Source organism: Taudactylus pleione, unplaced genomic scaffold, assembly GCF_031769625.1.
Source record: "Taudactylus pleione unplaced genomic scaffold, aTauple2 ptg000513l, whole genome shotgun sequence".
In the NCBI taxonomy this organism is placed as follows: Eukaryota; Metazoa; Chordata; class Amphibia; order Anura; family Myobatrachidae; genus Taudactylus; species Taudactylus pleione.
Window position 1 is genome coordinate 2797577 of NW_028284915.1, and position 18182 is coordinate 2815758.

Genomic DNA, 18182 nt, shown 5'->3' on the forward strand with positions numbered 1-18182 from the left:
TAATACAGTAAGCATCAAGAGAATGGTGGAGGATTATTTTAATGACAATGTACAAATCAGCATGTTGCACAGTCCCTTTGAATACTGGGAGGAAAAAAAGAATTTGGAGCCCCTTATGCAAACTAGCATTGTGTACTCAAAAAGAGTGTTCAGCACAGCTGGGAACCTTGTGAGGGTTCAGCATGGAAGGCTAGTTCCTAAAAATGTGGAAAAACTGATGTTCATAAAAATAACCTATACATTTTATTAAGAAGACATTTGCTACCAATTACAACAAAGTACAGAGACTCTGTAATGGTGGATTCCAGTAGGGATGAGCTAATATTGTGTAATGATGATATTAACAATGATGAGGGTGAGGATGATAATGATAATGACATCTTCCAACATCTTCCAACTGTAGACATGATTAATAACAACACTGTTATACCCCTTTTACACCAGAGCAAAAATATGCCCAATGTATATGATTTTAGCTGTTTTTATCAAAGTTTAAAAGAAATCCATATGCAAAACCAAAACACGATGGTGGTTTTGGCAAAACCAAAACCTTTGAAGGTGGTTTTGGCAGAACCAACTCCAAAACACAGGGATCCACAACATCTCTACTTCAAAATTACACTACTCAACAACCATTTTGCATCTGACATGATATATCAATTTCCTTGTCATTTTGTGTGTAGAATCCAAATATGCCATCAAAAATTTTATATTACATAAGGTCTTAGCGTTATTTTGAAAAATTTGAATTAAAAAATGAAAGTATTTAAACACAGAAAGTGTTCGGCAAGACTCCCTTCTGTGCTATGGGGTATGCATCCTGCCCAGACTCCTCATCCTTTATGTCAATAAATTCCCCCTCCTCATCTTCCTCATTCTTCTCCATACGCTTATCCTAGGTAGTGTAAGTGATGAACAGGGGGAACATTTTCAACAAGACATTCTGACAGTCACTAGAAAAAATGGGGGATTTAACCCCCTATTGTTCCTCAGCACACTGAATTGTACCTGCAACAATACATGAAGACTATATGGTGATAGAAATTCAGAGATATTAGTTGCATGCATTTGCAAATCCATGGGAAGCTGCTAGGCCATGTCACAGCTTCTCTGTTACTAGCATTCCCTAACACTAAGGGGTTCATGTCTGGGGCACAGGGTACCCCAAAAAACATCCAGCCCAGGACCCCCCAGGGCATCACACGACAAAAGTTAGAAGGGTGACAGTGAAGTATAAAGTATAGATGTGTAAGACTAATTAATACATGTTGAAAAAGGGTTCAAATATATGTGAAAAAATTACATGATTAATAAACAAACATAAAAGGTGATATGAAAAGTGACTATGTATATTAAGTGGTGATGCCCTGAAGAGGCCCAGCCAGAGTAGCCCCGAGGGCCCTACGCCCAAACGCTCACCCCAAAGGTAATATATTTACCAATTATAAGGCCTCATGATAAAGGCACATATATATTTTGTCAATTGTAAGGCCTCATGATAAAGGCACATACATAAATGCATCCAAATTGAGAGCCAGCTTACCTGGGAGTCACTCAGATATAGCTTTTACCACTTTTGTTATTTGTGTACATCTAATAAATTTGACATGATAGAGAAAATCGGAATTTTCCACTGAATTTAGCATCCCTAAATTAGGTGAAAACACATATTCATATGCCAGATCCTGATTTTTTTTTTATGTTGTTGGGTTGAGTTATTAGATTATACACACGTTTTATCTATGTGACATATCTAATTACTGATACTTATATATTCATATTTTTTTCTACAAAATGCGAACAATTAATTTTGTACTGAAAACTGGTACAGTAAAAAACAAATTGCTCACCATTATAAAATAACCATGTAGAACATAAAAAGTCACACTGCAATATACCTCCATGAAAGAGTGAAAAAGAACAGTGGTAGAATAAATGGAGCAAAATAATTACATAATAAAAAATACATTCATCTAAAATAATACAACTGAAGGTGAAATAAACATTGCCACTTTGAGTTTAACCACTTAACAACTTGTCACCGTAAATCAACATTTTGTTGTATTTGACCTCGGTGCAAGTGCAAAAGGACGTAGAGCTAAACCCTGAACCCCAGATGGATGAGCACTTTCTTTCTCTCTTGCTGGGCTTGAATTATTCTGGTTCTATAGCAATTATGCAAGCCCTTTGATTCAAGTCCCAGAGATGTAAACATACAGTAGCATAGCATTATAAACAGTATGCCCATTTTGGGCCTTAATCAGAGTTACAAACAAAGGGAAATTGGAAAATGCTTCTTAAAAAAGTACATTTTTTTAAACCCATTCAGAGTTAGTTACATATGCAAATTTACAACTGCAGATCTTTCACCTTCATGTATTTGGGACAAATGCAGTTGGTATAAAATTGGATACGTGGATTCACTGTGAATGAAGTTAAAATTGGTAGTACACTATACCTACACATTTCATTTAATGGCTGTTTAGTGCAAGTAATAAGTATCCAAGTGGCTTGCAGCATCTGAATTGATAAACAAACACAACAGTCTTTGTTTTTACAACATTTTGCTGGTTTCAACTTTCCATGTTTTAACCATGTAGACATCATCAATATTGACCTTCTGTTGTCAACATTTTGAATGTTGACATGTTATACGCCGACTTATAGGAGTAACTGCATATCACAATAGTGACCTTGTTCTACCTGGAATGCTAGTGATCACTGGATCACAATTACAAATTCTAATTTTGTGGGAAGTTTAAATCAGGTCCCTCTGCATCCCTCAAAATTTTTATTTTATTTTGCTCCTGACCCAAAAAACTCCATTCTATACAAGTATGTTTACAAATATGGCATTACTGTTCTCATGTGGTATTACTTTATTGGGTTTTTCTAATAGTTTGAAAACAAATATGGGAAGAAATGCGGAAAGCATGTTTTACCAGCATTTTGCCTATCTATGGCCATAAAATATAAATATAATTACCTCACAATGCTACTAAAGATGATATTTAATCTGAGCTTTAAGGAAATTGACATATACAATATTACAGTTGTTAGGTATCTGAATATTTGTTTAAAGCTAGCCATCCATGTTATCTATGAATTCACTACCATCTATTGTTTTGAATTGAATGGATTCATTGCTTGTGTTATAATGTTTGTAAGGAAATTCATCTGACAAATGTTTTGCACATTATTTTTAAGGCCAGTTTTTGACCCAAATGTACACATAAAACTCTCAAAATGTTCCAATCTGTTTGGAATTTTCTATTGTAATATATCTCAACCTTATTTTAATTTTAAAGTCTTCTTTTTTATGTATCTCTAATATTCTAGAGATTAGTGACATTTTCAGTACTGTTTTGTGGAACACTGTCCCAATTCTACACCTGGATTATTTTGCTGGAATTTGGCCTTAAGTGTTCCATGTAAAATTTTTCCTATCATTTTTACCTGTCCGGGATTCCCAGTGCCATTACATAGCAGAATGAATTGACTATCTTTGTCACAGCTCTTATCATTAACTCCAAATTTACAAAAATGTGGATTTACAAATACAGTGAGGAAAGCCCATTCTGTGTAGTGATCAAGCTAAAGCTAGTATAACAGGAACTTCACCTCTGTTCGGCCACAAAATCTAATTTAAAATTGTGCTGTGGTGTTGCTATCTGTGTGATGATGATGATGATGATGATGATGATGATGTTATTTATATAGAACTTTTCTCCCAATAGGACTGAATTACTTTACATATGCATTTAAAAGACAAAATGTAGAAAATAAACTTAACAGAAAAGAGAACTAAAATTTTGGGTTGTATTTTTTTGGGTGGGGGGGAATAAAGGGTCATTAGTGAAATGCTTGAGAAAACAAGTAAGTTTTGTGTCTGTTTCTGAAGGATTCTAGAGTGGAGTGAAGAAATGAGTTGCATGAATCAGAACCGCAAAGCTAAAACTCAACCTCCAACTGAACTAAGAGATATTCTAGGTATTTCTAATAGTCCTTTATCTAAAGATCACAGTAAGCAATCAGAAGCTGCTTCAGGTACATTGGACCCTGGTTTTGTAGGGCTTTGAAAGTCATTAAGTCAATCTTGAAATAGATTCACCATCTTACAGGCAGCTAGTGAAGGAAGTAGAAAATGGGTGTTATGTGACTGGAATGGGGCTGATTAGTTTACAGCCTGGCAGCTGCATTTTGTACCAGCTGCAAGTGGTGCAATTATTTTGCTGGGAGACCCAGGTAGAGTATATTGTAGTAGACTAAGCGTGATTATACAAATGCATGTATGACTTTAAGCAAATCTTCTGAGGGAATTAAGTGCTTGATTCTGGCAATACAGTATTCCCCAGATGAAAGAATGAGATTTGATTGTGGCTCATACCTGATGTTTAAGTGTCAAGCCAACATCCAGAGCAATATAAGTATGTAAACATATTCAGTATTTTGTCATTATGAACCTCTAAGCGTAAGTCCAGTTTGTTGGCTAAACTGCAGTCTTGTCCTTTGATTGTGAGCTTCTATCATAAGGACCTCTGTTTTATAAGGTTTCAGCCACAGCCCCTGGCACTCCTCCTCCTCCTTGCCATTTAGGGTTGTTATTGGGTTCTTAGTACCCGGAGCAAAGGGCAGGTACAGTTCATCATCTGAATAGCAGTGGTAGATCAGTCCATGATGGCTGATTAGTTTACCCAGTGGTAGCATGTACACTGAAAAAAGCATGGGAGATAATATAGAATCTTGTGGAACTCAACATGGCAGTGGTGATAAGTATACTTCAGAAGAAACTCTCTGTGACCTTCCAGGGAGAAAAGACTTGAAACAGGAAAGGACTGTCCACAAAAAGTTTTCAGATGCTCAATTAGAACCTATGATCTAGGAGATCAATTACTACAGAAAGATCCAGGAGGATTAAGAATAAACAGTCACCTCTGTCTCTTGCCATCTGAAAATCATTAAGCACATATACCAGGGCTTTTTCAGTGCTATGTCTTCTCCTGAATCCTGAATGGAATGGATAATAAATATTATGGGTTGACAAATGGGTTTGGGATAATAAATATAATGGTTGACAGATGGGTTTTCAGATGAGTTGTAACCACTTTCTCGATAACCTTTCCTAGAAAAGGAAGGTTTGATACCAGTCTGTAGTTGGTCATGCAGTCGGAATCTAAATTAGGATTTTAAGTCCAGAAAAAATGCCTGTCTGCAAAGAGCATTGTAATACATTTGGCAAATACAAGGCCAATTATGTCCATTCACCTTATTTGAAACTTGGCAGAGGCAGGGTCCAGGTCACAGGTGGTGGGACACAACATTCGGGTAATTTCAGCAATGTATTTTACATCCATTGAGTCAAAGCTGTTCCATAAAGGCAAATAGCTTACATTCGCAGACTTGAAAACTTGGCACTCCTTTGATGGCATGGTGGGGATTCCAACCAGGGTGGAGAATACTCTGCAAAGAAGTTTGCTAACTCATTGTATCTTGACTGGAAGAGCAGTTCATCATGCTGCAGGCATGCTGGTTTGCAAAGCATCTCCACTGTAATTATAAAGTGATACAAAGCTTTACCAAGTACAAGGTGCTTGTTTATGCTAAGTATACTCTTATGTGTTATATTTATTCTAAGTACCCCAAATAAATTTTAATGTTTTTTCAAAATTCCCTTGTTTTATTCTTTTTAGTTAACATGCCAAAGTATACTTAAAATCTACCTGAAGTACCAATACTTGTATAGAATATAAATTAGAAAATATACTGTATGGATTTGAAATTTAGGGCTCAATCCAATTAGGAGCGAGTTCCTCATGGCGCGAGTAAGTGCGGCTGTATGCCACACTCACGGTACCACCAGACTCACACATATTTGTTACAGCCCCATAGGGCAAAAATGTGAGTTCTGGGGGAGATAGGGCTCCTAGTTGGATCGAGCCAATAGGATTTTTTTTTGGATTGTATCTTTTATATTTTTTATAAAGTGGACATTTTAGTCACATTAGCATTTTTTTGTTTGGAGGCTGGCAAATACATTTTATATATTATATAATAGAAATCAAAACCCCACAGCCCTCAGCACATGAAAAATTCCCATACTTCTTTGTTAATTTAGTTTTTAGTGATGCTGATGAAAATGCCTTCATCATGGCACAAATGGAGTTGCCTATTAAAATATCTGTACTCTTTGAAGTGCTACTGAATGTTTTCCATTATTGTAAAATACTGTCTCTGTAAAAGGTCAGTATTAGTTAATAGAACTATTCCAGAATAAAAACTCTATATGCTAGAGCTATACTCTTCTTCACATTAATGTAGGTAATGGCTAGCAAAATTGATTATCTTCAATTAATATAAAGTACGTCTTGTCAGCTTTTGGAGTGGTAATGCTCTAATTATATATGCATATTTTGATTACTAGCTAACCTTCTAACACCTCTTGTGACTGTGTTTTGTCATTAAATATTCATCTGTCAGTCTGTGAAGTAAAATTATAGTTTTAATAGTTATAAATTACTGTCAGTGAATTTAAGACTATGTATTAAAGGTTAAAAAACCCACAAATACATTACTAAATTTCCAAAAATGATAAGTAGCTATTGTATAATTGATCTCTGCTGTTACATTAAAAATCAACCATTGGTGTGAACATTTTATAAATAGCTTTAAAATGTAATTTTTATTTTATTGCCAGTTATTTATATAGAGCACACATATTCTGCAGCACTTTACAGAGAACATTTGGCCATTCACATCAGTCCCTGACCCAGTGGAGCTTACAATCTACAGTATATTCCCTACCACATGTACACACACATACATACACACTAGGGTTAATTTTTTTGTTGGGAGCCAATTAACCTACCAGTATATTTTGAATTGGGGGAGGAAACTGGAATACCTGGAGGAAACCCACGCAAGCACATGGAGAATATACAAACTCCACACAGATTGGGCTGTAGTGGGACACAAACCCATGACCTCAGTGCTGTGCCATTACACCATCTGTGAATTTGTTTGAAGAATTTCTTTAAAGTGTTCTGAATTTCTAAAATGTTACTTCAATCCTCCAGTTTTTAATGATTAGAAACATGGAGAGTCCTCCAGGGTCCTACTGTCATCCCTATGACATTGTCTCCAACCATCCAAGTCAGAAGAAAAAAATAAAGGAATGGGGCTGTGATAGGGTGTCAGATAAAATCCATGTAAATCCCATAGTTGTGCAAGTTGGTGGGTGGAAGGAAGTTTCTGCCAAAATATAATAATATAATTGAAAAATCATTTCAAAATAAAAATAACTTAATTTATCCTTGGCTTTAAGTTAGATGTTAACTGCACCATGGGCCTGATTTAGAGGTGGATGCAATTCATGAGCGGCTGCTATTTTGTATGGATTCACAATAACAAATAACAGCATTCACCTTCTGTAATAGCGTGCAACAGACCTAGTAAACCCAGAGATGCCTATTGTCTATTATCTGAGCAAACTGAAAATCTGATATTGGTTAAGAACACTCCACCATCAATGCACCATCCGTTGTACTATCAACTCACTGCACAGCCTATGGGTCGCGCAGTGTATCCATCTCAAATCCTCAACAAATGGCCTCTGTGCTACAGAATGTAGTCGTATACATTTACATTCCCATAACACGCCCACAAGATAGCCTCTTTTTGCATTCACATCAGGTCACCTCTTATTAACCTCTCAGAAACACTCCTGATTAGCAGTGGCCTTTTCTAATTATATCCATTCTGTACGCAACTGCGGAAACTATCATACAGTTAGGTTCACACATGCATAGTATGGGTTTCTCAGACATTTTGCACATGCACAGTAGCAAAACATCACTCAACTCTGCAAACATTGGCACTGTGTCCACCTCTCAAACAGGCCCCATGTAACTATCAAAGTTAGTTGATCTAGTACAGAAGTTCTCAAACTCGGTTCTCAGGACCCCACACAGGTCACATTTTCCAGGTCACCCAGCAGGTGCACAGGTGTATTCATAACTCACTGACACATTTTAAAAGATCCACAGGTGGAGCTAATGATTTCACTTTTGATTCTGTGAGGAGACCTGGAAAACATGCACTGTTTGGGGTCCTGAGGACCAAGTTTGAGAACCTGTGATCTAGTATATGCTTAATTTATCAATTTTTCATAGTACTAATAATGTTGCTGCTAGCACAAAGAGATTAAGGAAGAACAAAATTAATATAATGACTTACAGTATAATGACTTACAGGGCAAACACAGGATTTCCATATATGTGTATGGGGAGGGGTGGAGTCAAAATTACATGATTAAAAGAATTGCATCATATTGCCCCCCTTTCCCCAGACACCCATGAATAGGGATGGGACATTGAAAGTAAACATTAGTAGTACCAATTATTTTAGCATTGATTAAATAACATTGTTTGGTTCTAAACACATTGTTTCAGGAACTCTGATAGTTTCCAGTAAAATAGCTACCTAACAACACTCCAAACAAGGGTCTTGAATGTCAAATCTTCTATGCCATATTCATACACTTAATTCTTAGCTATCAGTGACATGTTATTTATTTGATCCTTGTCATTCAGTTTCATCCCGTGGTATTTAAACACACAAATTCCTCAGATGCCATAGCCATGGCTTGAACTCACCATATCACGTACTACAGTCAGATACCTAACACATGGAGCTAACTGCTCCTGCATAGGAGGCCTTATCATTCTAACTATATGAAGTTAGTTGTATGGTGAGTTTAAACCATAGCAGCTATGCTTTAAACTGATCATTACATCTAGCTTCAAGTAGTTAGTATTACTAAGATTCCTATGTGCTAGGTATCTGACTGTAGTACGAGAGTGCAAGCCCCAGGTATGGCATGCTGAGGAATGTGTTTTAAATATAGGGGGGTGTAACTGAATGTGTACATATGTCCTGTCAATTTTCCTATTTAGTAAAAAAAAAATCAAACAATAAACACATGAAACAATGTTTCTCAAAGACACTAGTTAGAAAGTTAAAGGGTAAATGTGAGTTTGGTGCAATATTGTACTCGCCTAGGCTCATTGTGAGTTTGGTGTGAGAATGCATAGCATTTTGCCAGATGTATTAGCCTGCGAGTGACAAGATACCTACAAAACTCAGAGGTGACGTCAAGCCTGTGAGTTACAAGGTACCTACGTAACCACAGGTGACGACAAGCATGTTGGCTGCTTCTGGAGTCCATCAAAAACTTGCCAATCCAACTGCAAGTTTAATTACATATGGCATGTTAGCTATTAAATGATTGCTCTGGAAAAGTCGCTGGACTTTTATATCCTTAGCCCTATATAAGAATAAGTTTTGTATACTTTTCTCTGATAGGTTTTGGAAGGAGATAGTTGTAGGAGGGCACAGAGGAGAGAGCAAAGTAGGGGCCTGATTCAGCAAGGATGGCAACTGCGATCGCAGCTGCGATTATGCACGCAGTCTCACTGTAATGATTTGCTAACATTGCCACTTAGTCGCACGCAGTGAGTACACAAGCTGCATATGGCATCACAGTGGATAATTTATGCACACCCGTAGTGGCACGTCTGCAATTCACTGACCACACCCTGTCAACTCCAACAAATGGTACTTCCTGTCAATCACTCTGTGATGGGTCTGCGTAGTCACTGCAATCGCTGTCGCGATCGCAGTGACTGGTTCACGCACACGCACTACGATGCCGACGCATGCGCAGAATGCAACAATCAGCTGATTGCGTGCATAATCGCAGTTACAATCCTTACTGAATCTTGCCCTAGGTTTGGAGTTTGGTGATTGGAGTTTGATGAGTGTTGAATTTCATATCTGACTGATTTTTGATTTGTTTTGTGGATTTGTGTGTCTTGTTTCTTATATTTTTGTTGTAAACTTTTGGTCTTTGTCTATTATCTGTCTTTTTCTCTATCCTGTCATATTTGGGTGTGAGAGGTGTGTGGAAGTAATGTATCTGTTTGTTCTGTGTTTATTTTCTCAGTGTTAAGTGTTTGTTTTTGCATTTGTGTTGTGGAGGATGGCATCTGGGAAAAGCATTGCGGGTCAGTTTGGCAGTGAAGAGGAGGCGGTTGTAGGGGTCCCTACTGAGTTAGTGTAGGAGGGTGGAGAAGGTGAGGAGAAGGTAGAGGAAGAGGCTGCAGTGTGTGCCCCAGGCAAAACAAATGCTAGGCACAATGTGCGGTTGACCTACAGTACGATGAAAATTGTGCACTGGTGCCTGCTATTGTGCCAGTGTGTGAAAGGCTGTTAGGGAGTCAGGTACATCCTTTCCCCATAGAAAGTACTTTATGGTAGACTGTCTGTAATGCAATCAATGCTGTGGGCTCTGGGCGTAACCCAGAGACCTACCTCAAAAGGTTCTCAGAATTTAAAAGGTGCCTTATATATATATTTATATATATATATATATATATATTTATATATATATATATATATATATTTCATCAGGTGCGGCACTCCACGCAAATAAAGTAAACTCCACAAACAGCTTGAAGGTGTCAACGTTTCCATGCTTATTTTACAGCATTTTCATCAGGACAATACAAAATGTACAAACAATATTACCTTATATACTCACATGAATCACCCAGTGCTGGTGCGCAGGCTGGTCAGAGCGGGGCTGAACGCGCGACCGCCGGCGCTGCTCTGATGATGTCAGAGCGTCAGTGTACCATCACCATGGCTACAAAAATAACAAAACAAATGGACATATACAGAAATGGCAAAACCAATCTCACGGATGCTCAATACTCGCAGTATATATGCTCATGATGTAACCAAACACCTATGAATCAACATTTAAATATAATCAGAGCATGCATGCGCACATCCAGCTACACCATAGATGGACAATGAAACAGTAAATATTACAACACTTCTAAGGGAAATCAGTAATAATATCACAAATAATGATGCAAATTACAATATCCGTACTTGCACCATATCATCGTGCAATACAGTGTAAGTCAAACACCAAAATAGTGATAATGCTGAGCTACAAGAATGCACCCAGGCCTAGTTGTTCATTAAGCCCCCTTGGGGCCATTGTGCCTAGTCGGTGTATCCACCGAGCTTCACATTGCATTAACATTCTAGGTCTATTGCCCCCCCTACTCAATGGTGGTATATGGTCAATCATACGATATTTGAGCGTTGAAAATGAATGCTGAGCATTAGCAAAACGCCTGGCAACAGGCTGCTCACTCCTGGCATGTATGTGGAGGACACACCCTCTCTGTTGAGTAACACACATTTTGAAGTGTAGTTTTTATATTTAACTCATAAATCTATATAAACATGCAAGCATTTTTGTTAACTATTTAATTCTAAAATATAACACTAGTGTCAGTTTCAAATAATTGGACATGATAAATTAGTGTCACTTAAGCACATGAAGTGAAAGTTCAAGAATTGTACAATGATAAGGAAACATTGCTTTTATGTTGGAAAATGCATACTGTTGTTCTTATGATAGACCAAAAACTAGCGTTTTGTGAAAAACATTTTTATATTATATTGGCTTTGATTTTACTACAGCTGCCCAGACTAAGGAAAAAGCTTCAGCCAAAAGATGACATCCCACAATCAATGATGGTGAAGTTGCTGGTGATCACTCCTAAAATACAATATACAAGCTCTGTAGGCGCTGAAAGAAAAATTGAGCGCTAAAAAAAAAACAAAGCAAAAAACTTGCACCCAATTGAATACAAAAAATCTCACACCAGCGAGAAAAACCCAGGAGGTGCAAGAATTTTTGTAAACTCGCACCTAATTGAAGTCTCCAAAGTGAAGCAATGACTTGAAACATACACTATTTCTTTATGATGCATTATGTGGCTAATTTTGAGTAGGAAGCAAAGCCTTTTTGTACTATGCATGCGTGTGGCAAATTGATTGCCCCATGTGATTAAAGGGTTAACCTCCTAAAATTCAGGTGTTGACTTTACCTCTCTCTCATGCCTGATCAATGCAAGGCCTATTTAAGGCATGGTAGCTGAATTGTGTTTGTTATGTGATGGGGGAAGGACTTATAGTTGTGAAGCTGTATGTGGTATCTATAATAGATGCAGGGTGTACAGTGCACATGGGCCCCTGGGTCCAGGGGGCCCACACTGCACCCCATGCTCCCATTCATGATACTTACCTCTCCACCAGTGCTGCAGAGATCACTGGTTAAATTAGGGTTTTAACTAGGGGTGTGTGACCAGTAAAGCTGAACAGAGCGCTGGGCTCTGTGGGCGGCACTGTCGCCACCCCACGGTCCTTGTTTGTTGCTAGCAAGGTGTTTAAAAGGCACCCTGCATCCAGGATCACAGCTGCACCACTGCTGGAGTATCCTCTAGATGCTCCTGGCAGGCATCGTGCAATCTCTGCCACTGATTAGAGTATCCTCAGGACACTCCAATCAGCACTGCATTTACCGATGCTGCCAGCACTAAACCCTCTGTGTGACTTCATGATGTCAGGCGCTAAGGGGGCGGGCCGGAACAGCTCATTATTTAGTTCTGATACGGCGATGGCTAAAATTGCAATGATGTAACACTGCCTTGTTACTGCTGAATAACTGCTGTGCTGCTGTGACTACTTAATAAAGTACTTGAGTATATATTTGTGTCAAGACTCTACTACATTTACCCCACAACAATGCACAAACAAAATGTAGAGGGTAGGTGTATCAGAGGTTGTGTAGAGTAAATATCTAACTACTAAGAGCTGGATACAGCAGCAGATACATCTGCTATAACACAGGGTTTCAGGAATTGTTTGTTTTATTAAAATATTCCTTTACGATGGTATTCATGCTTTTATTTTAATTTTATTTTTTATGTGACACTGCAGGTCTTGTCAGACCCTGGATGTCAGAGCATGTAGGCACTTAAGCTTCTAATAACCAGTATGCCTAAGCACAGTTAACAAATAAAGGGCTTGCTAGCACCTTTAATGACATACTATGAGTTTTCTTTGTGTGTGTGTGTAGTTAAAATTAATATATAAATGACACAATATAAACTAAAAAACATGAAGGAACATGAAGTTTTTTATACAGTTAAATCTAAACAGAATAAATATTTTAAACCAACAAATATTTTGTTTTATTAAGTTGGTTTGTTTTAAAATGAATTTGACAGACCTTGTACTATAATTAATTTTATTTGTTCTCTTTATCAGAAAATTGTGTGTAAGAATTTGACAGTATGTCAAGCAAAGTTGAATAACAAAATTCATGTGCACCAACTAAAGAAAGAAAACATTTTTTATTTTCTATCGGGAGAACAAGTGGTAGCCTAAGGGTTGAATTTCTGTTATGTTTATAATCCAAATAAAATTGGAAGAGATACATAGATACAACAAGTTATAAACTATTTTCAAATATTTTTGGACCTTTTTTAAAGTAAATACAGTTGTTTAGATTTTAAAGTAGAAAGGTAATGGTTTCCATGCACGACAGTGCAATCCTTTTTCTTACCATTATAACAATTTATCTCTGACACCAAGAATTGACTTTAGGTCATGAAAGATAAATAGATAGATAGATAGATAGATAGATAGATAGATAGATAGATAGACTTAGGCTAAATAGATACATTTTGAATAAATGCAAAGTTGGAATCCCTTTTCAAGATTCCATGTTTGCCCTTGACATTTTGCCATAGTATATACATTGGAAATATACAATAGTATTTTTATTTATTATACAGTCATTTAATCATTAATATTAATGTACTGTATCAGTACTAATAAGAAGATATTAAGAGTGAAGATATTTTCTTTACTTTTACTGCTAGAGGTGGACCCTTTTACCCTGATCCTTAAGCTAGTTTAAAAATGCCCTAACAGAGTGTAATATGTGGCCTTGGTTTCTACTGCAACATAAATCCCTAGAATCTTGACCACAGCACTATATTTAAGGCTTTTATATTGTAATAACTCCATTAGATTGGCCAGCACTAAGCTGGGACTCCCTGCTACTTGCTGTAGAATGTTATGTAGTTGCAGTCTTGCATTCACAGTAGACAAGCTTGATTGAGTGTGACAACTACTTGCAATAGAAATATATATATTTTTGCAACAGAAATAATATATATATAATATATATATATATATATATATATATATATATATAAATTGCAACAGGAATAATATACATTTTTATGATAAAGATTCTACTGTGTGAGTCACCATTTTAATGTACCTGAATTATCATCATTTACTAACTTGCGTAATTGGCTGTCATCAATACTAACCAGTTTGTTCTTTATATATTCCTATTATACTTAAGGTACGTACACACGGCACGATCAGTCAGCGATAACGATATCGCTGACTGAACGACCTGCTCTTCCCGGAGTGCTGGATGATCGATATTGATCATCCAGCACACCACCAACCCAGCAACGATGGCCAGCGACCCGCGATCAATGATCACGGGTCCCTATAGTAACCTGGTGGATATCTACCTGGTTGGCCTGCATGCACGGTCGATGGATGATATCTTTATCGTCCATATGTGTCCTCGCATCACAGGTCATTGGTGGGTTGGAGACACTGAAATATGCATGATATGAATGATAACGATATGATCGTTATCGTGCATTTTATCGTACCATGTGTGCGCACCATTACAGTGTTTGTTTGGTTGCAATATATTGTTACTGTTGCTGTTAATATTTGTTTAGTTGTAGAATATGTAATTTTCTTAAACTGTAAAATGTATTAACAAAATAAAGAAGAACATGGGTCTTATGAGATGTTAAATGTATGGTGGCCTTCACTTAAAATGATGCATTCCATCTAAATGTCATGTTGCACAAAGGCAAAATCAGAATCAAGTGCAAACTTAAAAGTACTTTTTGCTTTTGTCAAAGATAATATAAAAATGTAAAGTTAATACAAGGTCATGTTTTATGCTGATTTATTTGTATTATGCTCTATATTACATAACATAAAACAAGATGTGAATTATTCCTTATCATCTTATTGTTATTGTTTTAGTGTGTACTGATCAGGAGTTCAGAGAAATTGCTAATCGACTAAGAGATTGGTTTAAAGCACTTCATGAAAGTGGGTTCCAGAAAAAGAAGACCAAATCTCCTTCAGGACCAGAAAGAAGTAGTAAGATCTGATTACTATCATGTATTGACTGCTGAAAATGTATACTGTACATTAAGGAATTAATGTTATATGAATGGATTTCTATTTTCTAAGTATAGAATTATGAAGAAATATTTTATTTGTTAAAATGTTATGATTCAATATAGAAAAGCTGAATGCACATTTAATAACATTTAAAAAGTTTAAGATTGAAATACATATTTACCACTTATTTGCTTTTTAAGAGATTTATTGTGAGAAAATAATGAAATTGGCACTTACATATGAATCTATGAATGAATATATGAATCCCTGTGACAGATATACCATCTTGCTCCTTGTTGCCAGATCAGAGAATTGTAATTCTTGATTTTAGATTGCCTTTCTACTAATTGCATTTACAGAACTGTTCCCTGTCTATAAATGTTTTTGGATCTCCCTTTGAGTCTTCGATGATACAGATCTCCATGCAGATCCCAGGGGACTGTAAAATATATTTCAACGCTCATATTTTTTTCCCTGTAAATAATTTATTTTGATGTACATTTCAGATCATTGTGTTACTGAAATATGCAAACTGCTCACATGATACATTCATTGGCTGACTGTGGAGCTGTTATATACTGCTGTGTTTGAGTTTCAGGCTCATGTCACCTCTCCTTTGATGCTTTTGTACAGTTTCCAGTGCTTTTACCTGTATACAGTACCTGTCTGATCTATGTGGATGTTATATTGTGGAACAACTGTAATGTGATTTTCTGCTGCAATACCAGCCATAGATGATATGTGGAAGCACTCTCCTGACACTGACAATTTCACATTCTTTTTACTTTTTGAAATCAACAGTTTCTGATGTTAAAGTTAATTAGGACTATCACAGCTATAAGATATCACACCTGTATGCAACTTCTATAAGGCCCTCAAACAATCTTTGCACAAGCAACGCTGGAATTTCAAAGAATCTTGTTTGCTGTTTATAAACTCTGGATTTATCTTTTATTGCTTGTGGAGTAATCTGCGAAAAGCATTTGTAGCTTGGGGAAATCTGTCTGTACCCCTTAAAATAGGTAACTGACATAGGAAATCAAATCAGAAGTGTATTAGTGGCCCCAATAAAAGTATTTGGGTTTCTTAAATTGTGTCAAATGGACATAATATGCATTATGGTAAAATTATAAAAAGTAATTTTTTGGAAGAATATAATTGCTACAGTTAAATTAGAGGTACATTAAAATGGGTGCAAGTATATTTTTGAGTCCAAAAAGAGCACTTTTAAATAATGTTAAAAATACACCAGGCGCAGTCACCTGCAATGTTTAAAACACGTCCCATCCATAAAGCCCCCCAAAATACCTGATCCAATACTTAACCCATTTTACAAAGCTTTATTTATTCACCCCAAAAATGACATGTCATTATTGGGCAAATTATTTTGGGCTAATTTGTCATTAGGGGGGGGTGTCCCAGGGGTTCTGAGCCAAGTCCCCAATGTTTAAGTAAAAATTGGGATTTTGCACAACTTTTCACCTGCTCTGAGATGGTGAAAACAGTCCGTCGGTGTTTGTCTATGAAGAATAGGCACGTGCGAAAACTTCGACAATAGGATTGCACGATAAGTATTTTTGTGCCCAAAGTTTGTATGTATAAAAAAATTTCACCAAGCCGCGGCTTTTCGCGGCTAAATGAATCCAGCCCTTAGTGTCATACACACCTTCAAGAGCCCAGATTTCCAGGGTAACCCCTGGATCCGCACCCACAAGTCGGTGATTGATTGGAATACTAAAAAGAAACAGGGGTTGGGGGAGTCATGCCAGACCACTTACCTACAACTAGCAAAAGCTGCAATTGCATATGCTACTGTCAAGATTGTGAACAGAGGCTGGGATAGAGAAAATGGCAGAGACAATGGCAGATTAAGGTATTCCAGTGCTTCTCTGTATGTTTCTAAACTTTAGTCTTGATGACTTGAGATTTATTAAATTCTATGATACCCAGGTGCCCATGATTACTATGAAGGAGCTTATTATTCCGCTGCAGGGATTGATCATTGATTTTTTTATAGGCTTTCTGCACTATGGACTCATTGCCTGTTACAGCGTTACCACACATAGTATTCTGCTTGATATCTGTTTTAAGTCTGCCTCATATGGATTATTTTTGTCTGACAACTGCCCTGATCTCTGCTTATACTATCTGCCCATGTTGATATCAGCTTGTTTCTGTGATCTTTATCTGATACCCACACTGACCTCAATTTTAAATTCTAAGTGTTCTGTTAGCTCAGTGCCCCAATTTTGTATTGCATCTGACTATTCTTGCCATTGTATGCAGTGAGAATGTCTACACCAGAATGTCAGCATTAATGATGAGGACATGATTAAACTGTTTAATTCCCTGGAGCAACCACCCCAATAATGCATATAAATAATCATAGCTGAATATACCGTTTCTTGTAAGTCAAACTGTACAACCAATATTTCATTGCTAACATGCATAAAATCAAGCATACAGCCATGCAATCACTATAATCAAACATTAGAATGGGTTGTCCTAAATAGTGACTTTCAGCATGGCACTGTCATAGGATGCTGCCTTTGCGAGTCAGTTTATCAAATGTCTGCCCTGCTAGAGCTGTCCCAGGAAACTGTAAGCATTGTTATTGGGAAGTGACATTGCATAGGAGCAACAACAACTCAGCCATGAAGGAGATGGACACACAAGCTCACAGAGTGGAACTGCTGAGTGCTAAGTAATCTGCCTTTGCTTGCAATACTAACTACTGTTTTCAAAATTGTCTCTGGAAGCAATGTGAGCACAAGAACTGTTCATTGGGATCTTCATGAATTGAGTTGCCATCACACATGAGGATGTGAGACTTGTGAGCAGCTACGCAAGCCTCAGATCTCCATGTGTGCACACTGCCAGTGAACAATGAAACAGTGTCATTTTTTTCTCTCTCCGGAATGACATATCACACTTAACTATCTGACAGTATGTAAGACAGAGATGGGCTTCCAACTTTAGTGTATTTGAGGATGTTTTAAAACTCAATGTGTTTTGGCCAGAACCCC

The 18182-nt window shown here is 37.1% G+C and overlaps 1 protein-coding gene across 4 annotated transcripts in view; it reads left to right on the forward strand.

Moving 5' to 3' along the window:
* SPOCK3 (SPARC (osteonectin), cwcv and kazal like domains proteoglycan 3) overlaps positions 1-18182 on the forward strand; it is a 434224-nt gene that overhangs the window by 382189 nt on the left and 33853 nt on the right. For 3 of the 4 annotated variants that reach the window (XM_088450291.1, XM_088450292.1, XM_088450290.1), the window contains one exon: positions 15013-15132. In XM_088450291.1, coding sequence (XP_088306417.1) covers positions 15013-15132 — 120 coding nt within the window. The remainder of the gene's footprint in view (positions 1-15012; positions 15133-18182) is intronic. The other variant, XM_088450293.1, reaches the window with a different exon arrangement.